The sequence below is a fragment of the Sceloporus occidentalis genome, unplaced genomic scaffold, assembly GCF_023333645.1.
Source record: "Sceloporus occidentalis isolate IW3139 unplaced genomic scaffold, rSceOcc1.0.p SCAF_4, whole genome shotgun sequence".
NCBI lineage: Eukaryota > Metazoa > Chordata > Lepidosauria > Squamata > Phrynosomatidae > Sceloporus > Sceloporus occidentalis.
Window position 1 is genome coordinate 87,493,345 of NW_028316984.1, and position 13,802 is coordinate 87,507,146.

General features: G+C 41.9%; 1 protein-coding gene across 2 annotated transcripts in view; it reads right to left on the minus strand.

The window, feature by feature from the left end:
• Positions 1–221: 221 nt before the first annotated feature.
• The window catches only part of LOC149314268 (acyl-CoA (8-3)-desaturase-like), a 36,618-nt gene continuing 23,037 nt past the window's right edge, over positions 222–13,802 (minus strand). For both annotated transcript variants that reach the window (XM_089520762.1, XM_089520763.1), the window contains exons 7-12: positions 12,030–12,106; positions 9,055–9,152; positions 7,494–7,590; positions 6,416–6,495; positions 5,340–5,465; positions 222–3,845 (exon numbers count right to left, since the gene is read on the minus strand). In XM_089520762.1, coding sequence (XP_089376888.1) covers positions 3,794–3,845; positions 5,340–5,465; positions 6,416–6,495; positions 7,494–7,590; positions 9,055–9,152; positions 12,030–12,106 — 530 coding nt within the window. In that variant the 3' untranslated portion in view covers positions 222–3,793. The remainder of the gene's footprint in view (positions 3,846–5,339; positions 5,466–6,415; positions 6,496–7,493; positions 7,591–9,054; positions 9,153–12,029; positions 12,107–13,802) is intronic.

Below are 13,802 nucleotides of genomic sequence, written 5' to 3' on the forward strand. Positions count from 1 at the left end.
CAGGTGCCCAGCTTACAGACCAGAATGAGCTAGCCAGTATGGTACAACTATAGGAAGAAAGGACCCATTTCTTACACTGTCAAGGGCTTGTGTGGAGAAAAGCAACCATTTCTATGGTCCCTTCAGCTATACATTGAAAGTAGGAGGGGCTTCCTATTAATACACTTGAAGAAACAGGAGGAGAAAAATATAACGGAAGAAACAATGAAATAAACAACATATCATTTACTTAAACTACTATTCTTTATTCAACATTTGCTTCATCATGTAATGGCAGCTTCAGTATCCCCATTTTTGGGGGTGGGGAAATGAACAGAAGATATGTTGTTTTTATCCACACACACACACCACTCTTTTAATATGAGCCAAATTTAATAGCCCCCTTTTTAAATTATACACACCCAGCAAGTTGAGCTGGGAGTAGAATCATATGCAAACTCATCATACCCTTCTACTCTCTCACTTCCACACTTGACAGCAGATCTGTAGTAAGAGCTCTTGAAACATATTTTGACAAATAGTTGGTGGTGGCCCAGATCAACTTGTGGGGGTGTGTGTTCTTTCCTCCACTGTTGTTTGCCCACTGAAAATACTACCATTAGCTGCTTTTCACACTTTTATGAAAAAGGTATGCCCACAGCCTGCATACAATAGCTATTACTTATCAAGACAAACAGTAACACAAGGGCAGCTGCTGGGAAAGCCAGCATGGGGTAAAGGAGCTCATTACCCTCTCTCTACCAGCACTGTGCTCCCCATATAGAATATTATCTGCAAAGATATGCATGGTTAAGTTAAGAAATCTGTTATTATGTGCATTCACGTCAACTCGGACTTAGGGTGGACCCATCACAGACTTTGCTTGGTCAGATTATTAACAGGAGTTTACCTTTATCTTCCTCTTAGGCTGAGAGAGTGTAACTTGATTAAAATAACCCAGTGGTGACTTTTCCCAAACCCAGAATTCTAGTCCAACACTCAAGCTACTACACCATGCTTGCTCTCCTATTTAAGTTAAGCAACAACTCTAAACTGGGGTGGGCACAATGTGGCCCTCCAGCTACTGTTGGACTACAACTCTCAACATTCTCCATCACTGACCATGCTGATTGCTTTGGTGGGACTTTCGGCCTTCAACAGCCAGACTGCTAACTGCTCCATCCCCACTCCAATCTACAGTACTGTCACATTTTAGAAGTCCCACCCATTTTTTTGTTTTTAATCTTTGCTATTGTATTTAGTCCTCTCCTCACCTGGCTCCCTAAACTAGAGCTTGTGCATAAGTCTACCCCTATTCCTACTTTGCTGTTAGCCAACAATGTAAGAAGGCTGGGTTGTCATCTCATGTAGTTTGGCTTCACTTAGAAACTTATCAGGCTTGCTGGCACACTGCAACAGGTGCAATGAGGACATTTATTTCCAAAAGAATGAAGACTGATAGATGCTTGCTTCTTAGCCGATAGTCAAGACATACCAGAATCAGCATCCAGAAGGAAAGATGTAGAAAAATGCTATGGAGTTTCATTTTCTATGAAACAACATGCCAAGAAATGCCCCTCCTTTCTCCTGCACTCACTTTAGCCAGCTCTAGTGTCTTGCATTGGTGCTATCAAATGTTATAAGGTGACATGCTTTCTCTGCCCCACAAGACATCAGTGGGTGATACAATGTACTGGCTTGGTTAGACGGCTGCTCCCTTGCAGGCTCTGTAGACTAGCTAGAAATCACCTGTCGACGTACGGCAATCCCAAGAATTTCAGAGGATTTCCTTAGGCAAGGAATATTCAAAGATGGTTTGTCTATACTGCTTGTCAAAGGGTGCCCTCTCCTGTCCAGAACCATAGGGATCAAAGCACTAGGCAAGCCAGTACATTGCATCTCAGTTCTGTCTTATATGATTTTCCTTAAGGAAAATTAGTGAGGCCAGCAGTAGGAAACAATGACTCTCTTCTATCTGCCACTTTCAGTATAATTAAATTTCCATTCTACTTTGCAGCTCATGCAGTCAGATTCCTATCTGTTGTTGAAATGTAAGACAACTCAGATTTTGGAACAGGGCTTTTATGCTTCCACGTGTAAATATAAAATACACTTTCCTGTTGGCTGCCTTTGGAGTAGGATCAAGAGCAAGATCCTGGGAATCAATCTCTTATTTCTCAGATGGTACAGTCAAATTGCAAGAAAGAGAAATATCACCAGGAGGGAACATTTGTTTCCCACAGGTGAAATGCCCTACTTAAATCCGTTTCATTATCTAGATTGTATTTGCATGAATAAGCAGCTAAGAAAGAACTAGAGAGCAAAGGCACTTCTGGGGAACCATTTCCCATTTTTAAAAAAGGATCATTTAAAGCAGGAATGGGGATCATGTGACCCTCCAGATGTTACTGAACTGCAACCCCCATTAAACATGCTGGCTATGACTCATGTGAATTTGCAATCCAATATCTGCAGGACCTTATGATTCCCATCCATGATACAAAAAGATCCCTGAAGTAAACAAAGACTTAATGAATTTTCCCCTTAATGTAGAGCAAGCTATCTTCCCAAATTAGTACCTTCTGACATTCTGGTAGTCAACTCTCTTTGACTCCAGTCAATCATGAACAATGAGCAGAGTTCTAACCCAAAATATCTAGTGGGAACCAGGTGAGGAGCAGCTATCTTGTATAGCCCACTCTGAAAATCCCTACATAGAAGTATCTTCAGTTCACATGGGAGCATCCTCTCTCTGAGGAGCACATGGTCCAGAGATTTGGTCCTATTACTAAAGTAAAGGTAAAGGTATTCCCTGTTGACAAGTTTGTTGTGTCTGACCATACAACAGAATTAATGCAATGCAATTGTGTAACACAGAAAGAGCCCTTAGTAATTGAGCAATAGAGTACAGAAAGAGTGCCACTCCATGACTGCACAAATATAGCATCTGGCTCTTCGCTGGAACACCTGGAGGCATATTAGTAGCTGAACTAATGGAGCAGAGCACCAATTTCCCTCTGTGGCTATGATCAACCATCAGTCCATCATTTAACATTCTTTATTGTCAACAATGGTCCCATGTTGGCACATAGGTAACTCTGGCACATCTTTATATTTGGGAGAGAAATACAGCCAGGAATATAATGAGTTCCTGAGCAAAGAATGCAGATTCCTTTGCCCAGTTCCAAGGTACAGCCCTAGAACTCATGCCCATTTAATTTGGCAGTTCTCACAAGGATACCCACAGAGTTTGGCTTTTGTAGTCACGTCTTGTCTCTGTGCCTACCTTTCTCCAAGGTCAAACTAATCCATTCCCATCATGTAAAATCTGATATTCTCAAGCAGCAGCCCCCTTTCTCGGCATCTGCCTTTCTTCTTCTTCTCCTCTCAGCCTCATTAATCATATTCTAATCATGTACTTGTTCATTTTATTCTGGGACAAAGCAAGGCCAGCTGGATACCAAGGCAACAGAAATCCTAGGGATTCCTACATTCAGATTTACTTTCAAACATACAAAGTTCAGTGAAATGGCACAGGGAAGTTTGCTGGCCCTTTTCCTGGACCTGAAGGATCTCACTTTGGTGAATGTGGGTTTCTAAAAGGACATCTCTGTTATCTTGTTCAAGAGGAGAAAGGAGGAGTTGCAGGAATAAAGGGGGAAGAAAAAAACAACACCTCAAAATATTACACCCAGGATTCAGGTCATCCAGTGCCCACTTCAATTAAAGTAGGTCTTTGATCTCTTATCTTGTGGGAGGCAGCAAGGGTGAGGAAATCTGCATCCCCCTTCCCCCATACAATACCACTTGCTTCTTATTTATTCAGGTATGCATCCAGCCACAGCTCCCCTGAGTCCTTCAGTGAGCTGGAATGAAAAAAAAAATACAAGTTCAAACAGTTCAAAATGTGTAAGAAAGAAAAGCACACCAAAAAAGTCCAACTAGAGCAAAGATTTCTGAACACTCTAATTAACCAGCAAGCGGGTTCAGGTAATAGAATAGAAAAGCCATTGGGAGGCAGGGAAACTAGCATAGAAAACATAAGGAAAGGGCAGCAACATCTCATAGGGAGAGTTACAGGGCTGGTTCATACCCACAAGTTGATCACTTGGATGCAGTCATCACATAGTGACTTGCCAGAAGGCATGAAGCCATCCCTTAGCTTTCGTGTCATCTTAGTGCAGAGTTTGGAAAACTTCCCTTCTGTGGGCTACCATAATTCCCCAGTCAACAAGATTAGTGGCCTTGCTGCCTGGTAGATTCTGAGTGTCATTCAAAGAAAGGAACTTTTGTATATTGTCAGATTTACAATTTGTAAGTCACTCTGGCTGTGAAGCAGGATATAGATACTCTAAATAAACAAATACTGTAAATACACTCTCTCTGAAGATGCCAGACACAGATGCCGGTGAAACATCAGGAATAAATGTTAGAACATGGCCGCATAGCTCGAAACACCCACAAAAAACTATAAATAAATACACTGTTTTGGTGTATTTTTTCAGAAGATTCAGTTTACACTGGTGTCTATGATCCAACACAAAGGATAATCAGTGTCTACAAAACATTTTAACTCAGACAACCTTCCCTATTCAGACCAGGAAGATTTGTACACATTCTATGCTCATTCAATATTGGCAGGATCTCTTCCATTGATTCTTCTCTGCAAATTCTAGATATCTCCTTGCATGCTCTGATGCCACAGTGAAGCTGTAATCATGCACAAGATCCATGATGTGTGATTTAACCACAGAGCCATGCTACATACCTACACGTGCATAGGAAAATGTTTTCTCCAGTAAAAATAAAATAAAATAGCAGACCTATATTCACAGTTTTCCCACTTTCAGGTGGGTGGGGTTGAACCCCTAAGCCTCATGAATGTGGGGGCCTGACTGTACTTAAAATTACATCACCTGCTTTGTATAATGTTTCTGAATGCAGTGTTTGGGCCCTTAAGGCCATATCTTCAGAGGAACTGAAAACTTAGTACACACTATCCCTGGCCCTAATGATGACTTCTATAAAGGCTACAATTAGGCTCAATCGTCTGAAATTTTTACAAAGGATTTTTTTCCCTGAAGAAGATTTTTTCCTACTATCTGTTGAAATTATTAGAAGAAATGGCTAGTGCAAAATAAGGAGCTTTTACCCTCCAGATATTTTGGACTATATGTTCCACAGTCGCTGCCATCACTGGCTATTCTGGCTGGAGCCCATGGAAGCTGAAGCCTATAGTGTGTGAAGGGCTAGAGACAAAAGGCCCTAAATTGTCCCAGCTCCCCTATACGACTTTCTCCTTTCACAAGATGTCTGAGGCATCTTCCCACATAAGCCCTCTCACCTTCGTGAATACTTACTATACAATGTCTGCAAAGGCTCTCAGCAAAGGCTTCGATTGATACTCGATGCCATATTTTGCACATATCGACTTCACCAAGGGAGCAGCCTTCCAGTAGTTGTGCCGAGGCATAGTGGGGAAGAGGCTGAGGGGGGGAAAAGAGCCACAGGTATGGTTTCACATTGCTCACTTCCTCTTCTGTGGGACTCATGCAAAAACTGACTGTGAAGCCTGCCCAAGAGATGCTCATATCTCCCAGCTTACCAACCTCTTTCCAAGGCAACTGCATGGCTGAAAGTTAAAACCCTAACTGAAACACTGGCATCTCTTTCCTGATGGAAAATTTCTATCAACCATAGTGGAACCATAATCATGGTCCATGATGGCTATTTTAATATCCCTTTTAGCTCTATCTTTTGATCACTCCCAAAGTTGACCATAAGATGATGATGATAATAATGATGGATGATGATGATGATATTTATTTATATCCCACTTTTCCCCCAAAATTGGCACTCAAGGCAACTTCTTTTAAAAACAATACAGCTAAAAACATACAAAAGTTTCTGAACACTTAAAAGGCAGCCTTATGTAGAGCACATTACAGTAATCCAAGCAGAATATAACTAAGGCATATACCACCATGGCCAGATCTGACTTATCAAGAAATGGGTGTAGTTGCCACACAAGTTTTAAATGTGCAAAGGCACTGCAGAAATCTAAGCCTCCAAGTAAACGTGTGTCTTCAGGGAGAGTTTAACCTCATCTAGCACAGGAGTTCTGTAGGTCACCCTTGAGTCATGTCAAGGATCATTCTAACAGGTCAGTTGGGCCTATAACTGTGTAGTCTCCACACCATGAAAAATCCTAGCCTCTTGAGTTGGCTGGTATGTCTCTTCCTTTTCCAGCACCTTTCAAGGTTACTTAATACAACATGAAATATGGGTCACAGGCTGCCCTTGTCAGTCCCCTCCTTCTGAGGGAATAGTTTCCATTCTTCTTCTTCATAATCTTCTAGGCCTCATAACAGCCAATAGCACAGAGATGGAATCCCAAAAAGTTTTCCTATCCCTCAAAAAGAATAGGTTTACTCACTGGTGCTCAATCTGGAAATTCAGGTGCCCACTGAACCAGTCATTGAATAAGGACTGGTCTACATTGCATGTTGCCTGGAGCTGGAGAAAAAGAAACAAATCACCACATTAGGTTATTGCAACATCACTTGTAGATGGACATTTTTGTTAATGGTGACATTCCTACACCTTCTATCCTGGTCCAATGGCATCCCTGTCCCTGGTGTCACCTAGTGTGGGAGGCGTGGCTTCCAAGGGGTAGCAGGAGTGCTTCTGAGGGCGGCGAACAAAAGGGTGTGGCTCAGCCCACTCCTTCACTGGTCCTGTAGCACCCCTCTACACATGAGTAGAGTGGTGTCATGTCAGCGAGGTTTTGAATGCTCGGCCCTCTCCTTTGCTGCCACAGCAGCATTCTCCTCATGAGTAGAGTGGCACTGTGGCAGTGAGTTTGGTGTGTGTGTGGAGAAGGCTGCCACCACTGCAGCAAAGCCAGGAGGGGTGCATTAGCCCCTCCTCACCATGCAGGAGGAGGAGGGCCCAACTGGGCGTCACCCCTCTTCTGGGCTGTCACCCGGTGTGGGCCGCATCCCCCTAGTGACACCACTCTTCTAGTCTAAGAGGCTTTCATCATGGAAACAACAGAGGCAAAATAGCAGGAGTGTGGAATGGATGTAGGAAGTTCCATAGGAACTGCTGGATAATCACATTGCAACTGGACTTCTAACTCACTAGATTTCCTATCCGTGTTCTTTGCAGGAAACACTCAGAATAATGGGCATGGAATAGCAGCATGCCAATGAGATGTTTCTTGGTGGTTTGACATATTGAGTTAAGCTTTGATCTTCCAGATGTTTACTACAATTTCCACAACATTTTACCTGCTAGCCATGCTAGCAGGAATTTGGGGGAAGTCAAAAGTCCAAGACATTGGGAGTCAAAAGTTCCCAATACAAGTGACATCCACCCCTTCCAATCACCCAAGGTTATTCTCCATCCCCTCTCACTTCAGGATGTGAGACATTTCCATGATTGTTCCTTCTTATTTTCAGGTCTCTTTTTAATAATCCTAGCAAGCAGGGTGTGTGTGACATGAAGCTCACCTGAGTTGATACCCAGTCCACATTCTGGTCGTAATCAATGTTCATTGGAATGTGGTTCATTTGGGTCACCCAGACAAACCAGTGACTCTCAATGATTCTGCATGAAACAAGTAAATTAATGAGTACATTTCCACTCTTCCAAAATCTATGGGAATATACCTATCATTTTATCGAAGTAGCTTTAAAAGAAGCCAGAAAAGCCAGGAGAGACACAGAATTAGAATTATTAAAGAACTATTGTTAGGCAAAAGAAAGTGAACAAGTTGTGGAAAGTTGTGTTGATGAAATATTGAACTGGGACTTGGCAAATGAAGGTTAATAACTTCACTGAGTTAGGAATTTATTGGATAACCTTGGACCAATTACTTCCTGCTAACCTGACCTACTTCACAGGGTTATTTTGAGGATAAAGTAGGGAGAAGAAGAGCCATATACATTGCCTTGAGTTCATTAGTGGAAAGGCAGGATATATATTTAATTAACAACTATTTTAAAAATTATTTATCTGCTATCAAGAAAGAGATCACAGAGAAAATATGCTCATGATTACTCAGTACAGACAGTTTTACCATAATCATCCTTTATGATTGTTAGCATGCCATAGGAATGTAAATTATCACTTATTCCTTTCTCACTCACAAGAACAAATCATTTCAAATGTTTTCTCCATGCAGGGTGACATTACAAGAGTTTTTGCACATTTTGAATGATTTTTTAAATCAAATCAAAAAGCTGTTTTTAAGATTTTTTAAAAAGGGAATTATTTTTTAAAAATCAATGTTTTGGTGCAAAAAATGTGTTCATACGAAACCTTTTATTTGCACAAAATATTTTTTTCATATTTTGCCCAAAAATTTTTTGCAAAGCACAAACTTTTCAGGCGTGTGAAAAATCACACAGCTGTTAATTATTTTTCTTGCTGTGCTGTTTCAGTATCCTTTCTTATTGAGGATGGGGAATTATCTATGCATTCTTTACATTCATGACCTAATACAATGATAGCTTACAAGGAAAGGGTTTGTATGTTCCATACTTTTATGCAGCCCAAGGAGTGAAATGGTCATTCGGAGGGGAAGCTCATCTTAATCTATATTATGTATTGTCAGGACCCAGGGAGCAGTGGCTACTTCAGATTAGTATGCTATTAACAAAATTCAAGTCATTATGGGGGATATGGAATGCAGATAGAAGGTCTTATACCATTGCAATGCTAGGTAAGGCACAATGCTTCTAACACAATGTATAGAAATACCCATACATACATGCAAGCACCATCCCCTCTTAGTTGGGTTTTACAAATCACTCTCAGAGTAAAATGAAATATTTGGATGGAACTAAAGATGGGAACAGATCATGAACATGCAGGGTGAGATTACAAGAGTATGAAATATTCTGGGAGTTACAGTCCAACTACTTTTCTAAGTTTAGGACAGAATCCTGGATTTAGCACAGTTTCTGTATATTTGTGCATGTGTGTATGTAAGGAATTATGTCTAAGACGCATTGCATGGTAACCCTAAGTAATAAAGAAAAAGGAATAGATCCAAATTTAAAAACTAACCTGACCAAAAGGAAAAGCCCAAGAAGGCCCTTCAGATCCAAAAAGAATGAAAATGTCAGAAAGAACCGGATATAGAAAGTCACCATCCAGGCCAGGTCCTGACACAAAGAAGAGAAGAAAGAGTCTGAAGAAGGCAATGTTACAGAACACAGGCAGGGCATGCACCCTAAAGACCATCTTTATAGCCTATACTTGGGCTCTCATGAAAATATAAGCCCACCGTCCCTATTTGCATAGACATATGCATATATCTATACACACACAAAGTATATGTATGTACATATATGTTAAGTTGAGGAATATGGAAAGCAGCCAGGTACCTCTGTACTGAAAAAGGAACACTTGCCTTACCTGTGAGACAGTCATTTCCTGCAGTGAAGGGGCAAACATCCTTATGTGAGTTGCTCTTCCCATTCATTCCAACAGGCAGGAACATGTAAGACTTTTCTGAGTGCCCACCATGGTGAGCAATCCTCTGTACAGGACAGTCAATGTTTTAGCTTCTGATGCTCCAAGAGACTCAGGGCCTGAACAGACAGGCCAAAATAAAGCTGTTTGGGTCACTTTGGAGGTATGCTGTTTAAATGACACATACATCTTAAGAAGCCAGAAGCTGCACCAAAGCTGCGCTCCACTACAGTTTCCAGCCTCTTAGGACACATGCATCATTTAAACAGCACACTTCCAAAGTGGCCCAAAGCAGCTTTATTTTGGCCTGTCTGCTCAGGCCCTCAGTTGCTCAGAGTATTAGATTCTGTGCCATTCTATTAATTATCTTCTTCCTTCTCCCCCCTTCCTTTTTTTTCTTTTTGGTAAAAAGGTAGGAAAGATGAGGGAAATAGAGGAGGAAACAGGACATTTAGCAGAGGAGAGCCAGGCGGGGACACCCTTCTGTGCTACTTACCTTCCCTGTCTATGTACATGAGCCTACATGCACACCACCTACTGATCCCTAGGGTGGGGCAGAATTCATTGCTTTACTGCCAGAAATGACCATCTCATTGGTAAGACAAATGGTTCATATTCCAGCAGTAAAGAGAGAAACATCTTTATGTGAGTCACGTCATAGCTCCCTTTGTTGAGTGGGTAAGTTGATGTTCGTGACCTATTATGGCTTCATGATTTCTTGGAACACTCCTTGTCCAAAGGCACCTGGGCCAAGGCAAAGGTGTCCTAAAAGGTGACTTCCACATGGCTGTGCCACAGATTTCTGCAAGTGGTATGTTAGTAACAGTACTGTCAGTGAAGCTGCACTCCTAGTAGAGTGGGCTGGAACAGGACCAGACAGTGAAACTCCCAGACTCATAGCAGATGGTGATGCCTTCTCTGATCCATCTGCTTCCCTAAAGATCACTAGCTGAAGGAAACAAAGAGGAAGTCTACATTTCAATTTTTTAGCCATATCTTTCATCTCACTGCCACAGCCGCTATCTGGACCGTGGTACTGCATTGGATCATATTCAGACTCACATCTTCTGTGAACACAGAAACCTTCAAGAGCTAATTTAAGTCTAACTTAATCACCTGGCAATCCCTTTAGAATTTCTTTGGCACAGAGAAGGATATTGTAGTAATTATTGAGATGGAAGAAACAGCTCTCAAAGTGCATCTACACTATAGAAGTAATGCAGTTTAATATGACTTTAACTGCTGTAGATTCTATGGAATCCTGGGATTTGTAATTGTACAGCAGCTTTAGCCTTCTGTGTCAAAGTGTGCTGGTACTTCACAAAATTACAAATCCCAGGATTCTGTAGGATAAAGCCATGGCAGTTAATGTCAAAATGCATTATTTCTACAGTGTAGATGCACCCTTGGAGGGAAGGAGCCCTATTGGAGTGAAGGGAATAAATAATAAATAAAACTTTTATTTCTATCCCGCTTTTTGTTGAGACAATCAAAGCGGCATACAAAAATTAAAATACCTCAATATATATATTATGTATATTAATATATATTAAGGGAAGGAGCAATTCACATAAAGATGTTCACCCCTTCACTGCTGGGTGAAGAAAGTAATATCCATTCATATATCACTTACCCGACGATGATGCAAATGCACAGCAAGTGCACTGTATATCAGGAACTGAATTTCAAGGTACTAATTCATAGCAGCATAAAAGGTTCTTCCCGCCCCCGCCCCTCCGCTCCGCCCCCCACCCTGGGCCCGGCACCAAAAAATGAAACCTTGCTGAGCTGCTGTAGATCATTAAACAGAAACCCAGCCTAAAGCTAATTTCAAGAAAACCTGTGATAGGATTGCCATAAATTGGAAAGACGTGAAGGCACACGACACCACAAAGCCAATAAAAGCCTACTGATGACCTTGCAGGAAGTGGGGAGTTAACATAAAATAGGCTTTAAGCCTTCATTTCCAGTTCAGTTCAAAAATGAAAATGTTGTGTTACAGCCTCAGAGACAGTGTGGAATGGGGGAAAGGTTGCATGTGTGGAGGGAAACATCCAGGGCAGTGCATTTAATTTTAAACAAAAAAGCATCCAGATTACTTAAGACCTTCCATCGGAAGTCTTCTGAATTAACTCTACACCTTTTAAACAATAACTTTTTTTTAAAGTTAAGTTTCAGAGGCAAGATATGCAATGAGAAAGCCTGCTGAGGTGCTGGTGCCATCCAACATAAATGCAAAAAACATAATCAGCGAGCAGGGATGTGTGAGTGAACGTTCTTTCTTTCTTCTTTTTAATGCATGTTGTAGAGTTTACTGTCACTGTCAATTTACTTACACATCCATTCAAATCTCCTGTATGTTTTTAAAATCTATTTTTGTGTTTGTTTTACTGTGTAAGCTGCCTTACTTACCAACTCTGGGGAGGAAAGATGAGATAACAATGAAGTAATGCTAATGCTAACAATGATGCTGCTGGCACATTTTGCTACTGCTTCTAAGAGAGCCAATCCTTTTCACTGACACTGAGGTAGTTGGCCTGGAGAAGCTATTCAGATATGCTACTCACCGCCCACTGTTTGCGCTGGACAGCAAAGTAGAAGACATACCACTGGAGGTAGAAAGGCACCAGGGCTGGTGGTCCAACTAAGGAAGAATGCAGAGACACATTCACAATTGAAACCAGCCCCAAAGGTGTGAGCAGCAAGAACATCTGGTTTGTCACCTCAGGATAGTTTTGAGAAGAGGGTGTATTGCAGCTGATGGTCCCAAAATAAGCAACCTTTTCCTGAGTTAGACTACTAGGTCTGCCTAGATCAGTCACACACACTTAGATCGATCCCCAGCCCCCGGGCCTAGGCCACAATCAGTTTTGGTTAGACTCCCATCTCTGTAAACAAAATGGATGAGCATAAATAGTTACAGAATTTCTCCTTGTTTCTGTAACTAATAGAATTAACAGAAACAGGTGGAAAAGTAAGGCACTAGAGCTCTCTAGCTAAAAATTCTAAATTCCTCTCCCAGGATTTAAGATCCCAGGATTCCATAGGAAGGAACCATGACAATGAAAGTGGCACCAAAGTGTCTGAAGACCATTGAACTCTGTCCCCAGTTTTTGTCATTACTTAAAAAGTCACAATAGATCGATTGCAGACTATTTAGGGGACTACGAGACACTGGTTAGATGGAGGGTCTTGAGGTCAATCAAGATATATATCCATCATTGTATGTTTCAGGGGAGGGATTAGATGTCTTCAACGGAGCAGCAATTCAAGTTGTGCAGGGCAATGGAAGATATGGCATTAGCAGGGCAAAAGGTCATTACAGAAGAAGACGTGATAGATGTCTGATATCTATTCCGCCTTCCATTCGCCCTGCTACCCCAAAAGATCTGGAAAGCATGCCTAACCATTCGCCAAACCTTTCCCTGCTCTTATGTAATGCCAGGTCAGTGAAGAATAAGTCCCGTATCATCTATGACTTACTGATAGATCACAATGCTGACCTGGCATGTATCACAGAGACCTGGCTAGGAGCAGATAGCTCTGTAACCTGGGCTCAGGCCCTTCCGGCCGGGTACTCTGTCAATGAGCAGATAAGGGGAAGCGGGAAGGGGGGAGGCGTAGCCATAATCCATAAAAACAATCTCACTTTAACCAGGATACCTATCCGTGCATTAAACCACATTGAATGCATTTACCTTCGCTTGAAGACCAGGGAGAGTTTGGGGATTCTGTTGGTCTATCGCCCACCCCGTAACGTAACAGACTCCCTAACTGAGCTGACACAACTAGTCTCAGAGCTGATGTTGGAATCGCCTAGGCTGTTAGTCCTGGGCGACCTCAACATCCCTCTCAAGGGTGATTTGACTAATCTTACTGGTGCGGCTCGGGAATTCATGGGTTTCATGACAAACATGGGCCTCTCCCAGATAGTCTCTGAGCCCACGCATTCTGCAGGTCATACTCTTGATGTGGTCTTCTGTACCGAACAGGCATATCCATGGGCAGAAATAACTAGTATCTCCGCATTATCATGGACGGATCATTTCCTGGTTAAGGTTGGTCTGGAGACTACTATTCCTCCCTCTAGGGGTGGAGGACCAATTAAAATGGTCCACCCTCGAAGGCTGATGGAACCCATTAGGTTCCAAGAAGCCCTAGGGGGTTCTATGGTTGGTAGTGCCGGCAACTCTGTCGAAGTTCTGATTAATTTGTGGAATAACAACATCACCAGAGCTATAGACATGATCGCTCCCAAGCGTCCTTTCCAACCCACTAAAAACCGTAACCCTTGGTAGACTGAAGAGCTTAAACAAATTAAGCGGGTTGGACAACGACTA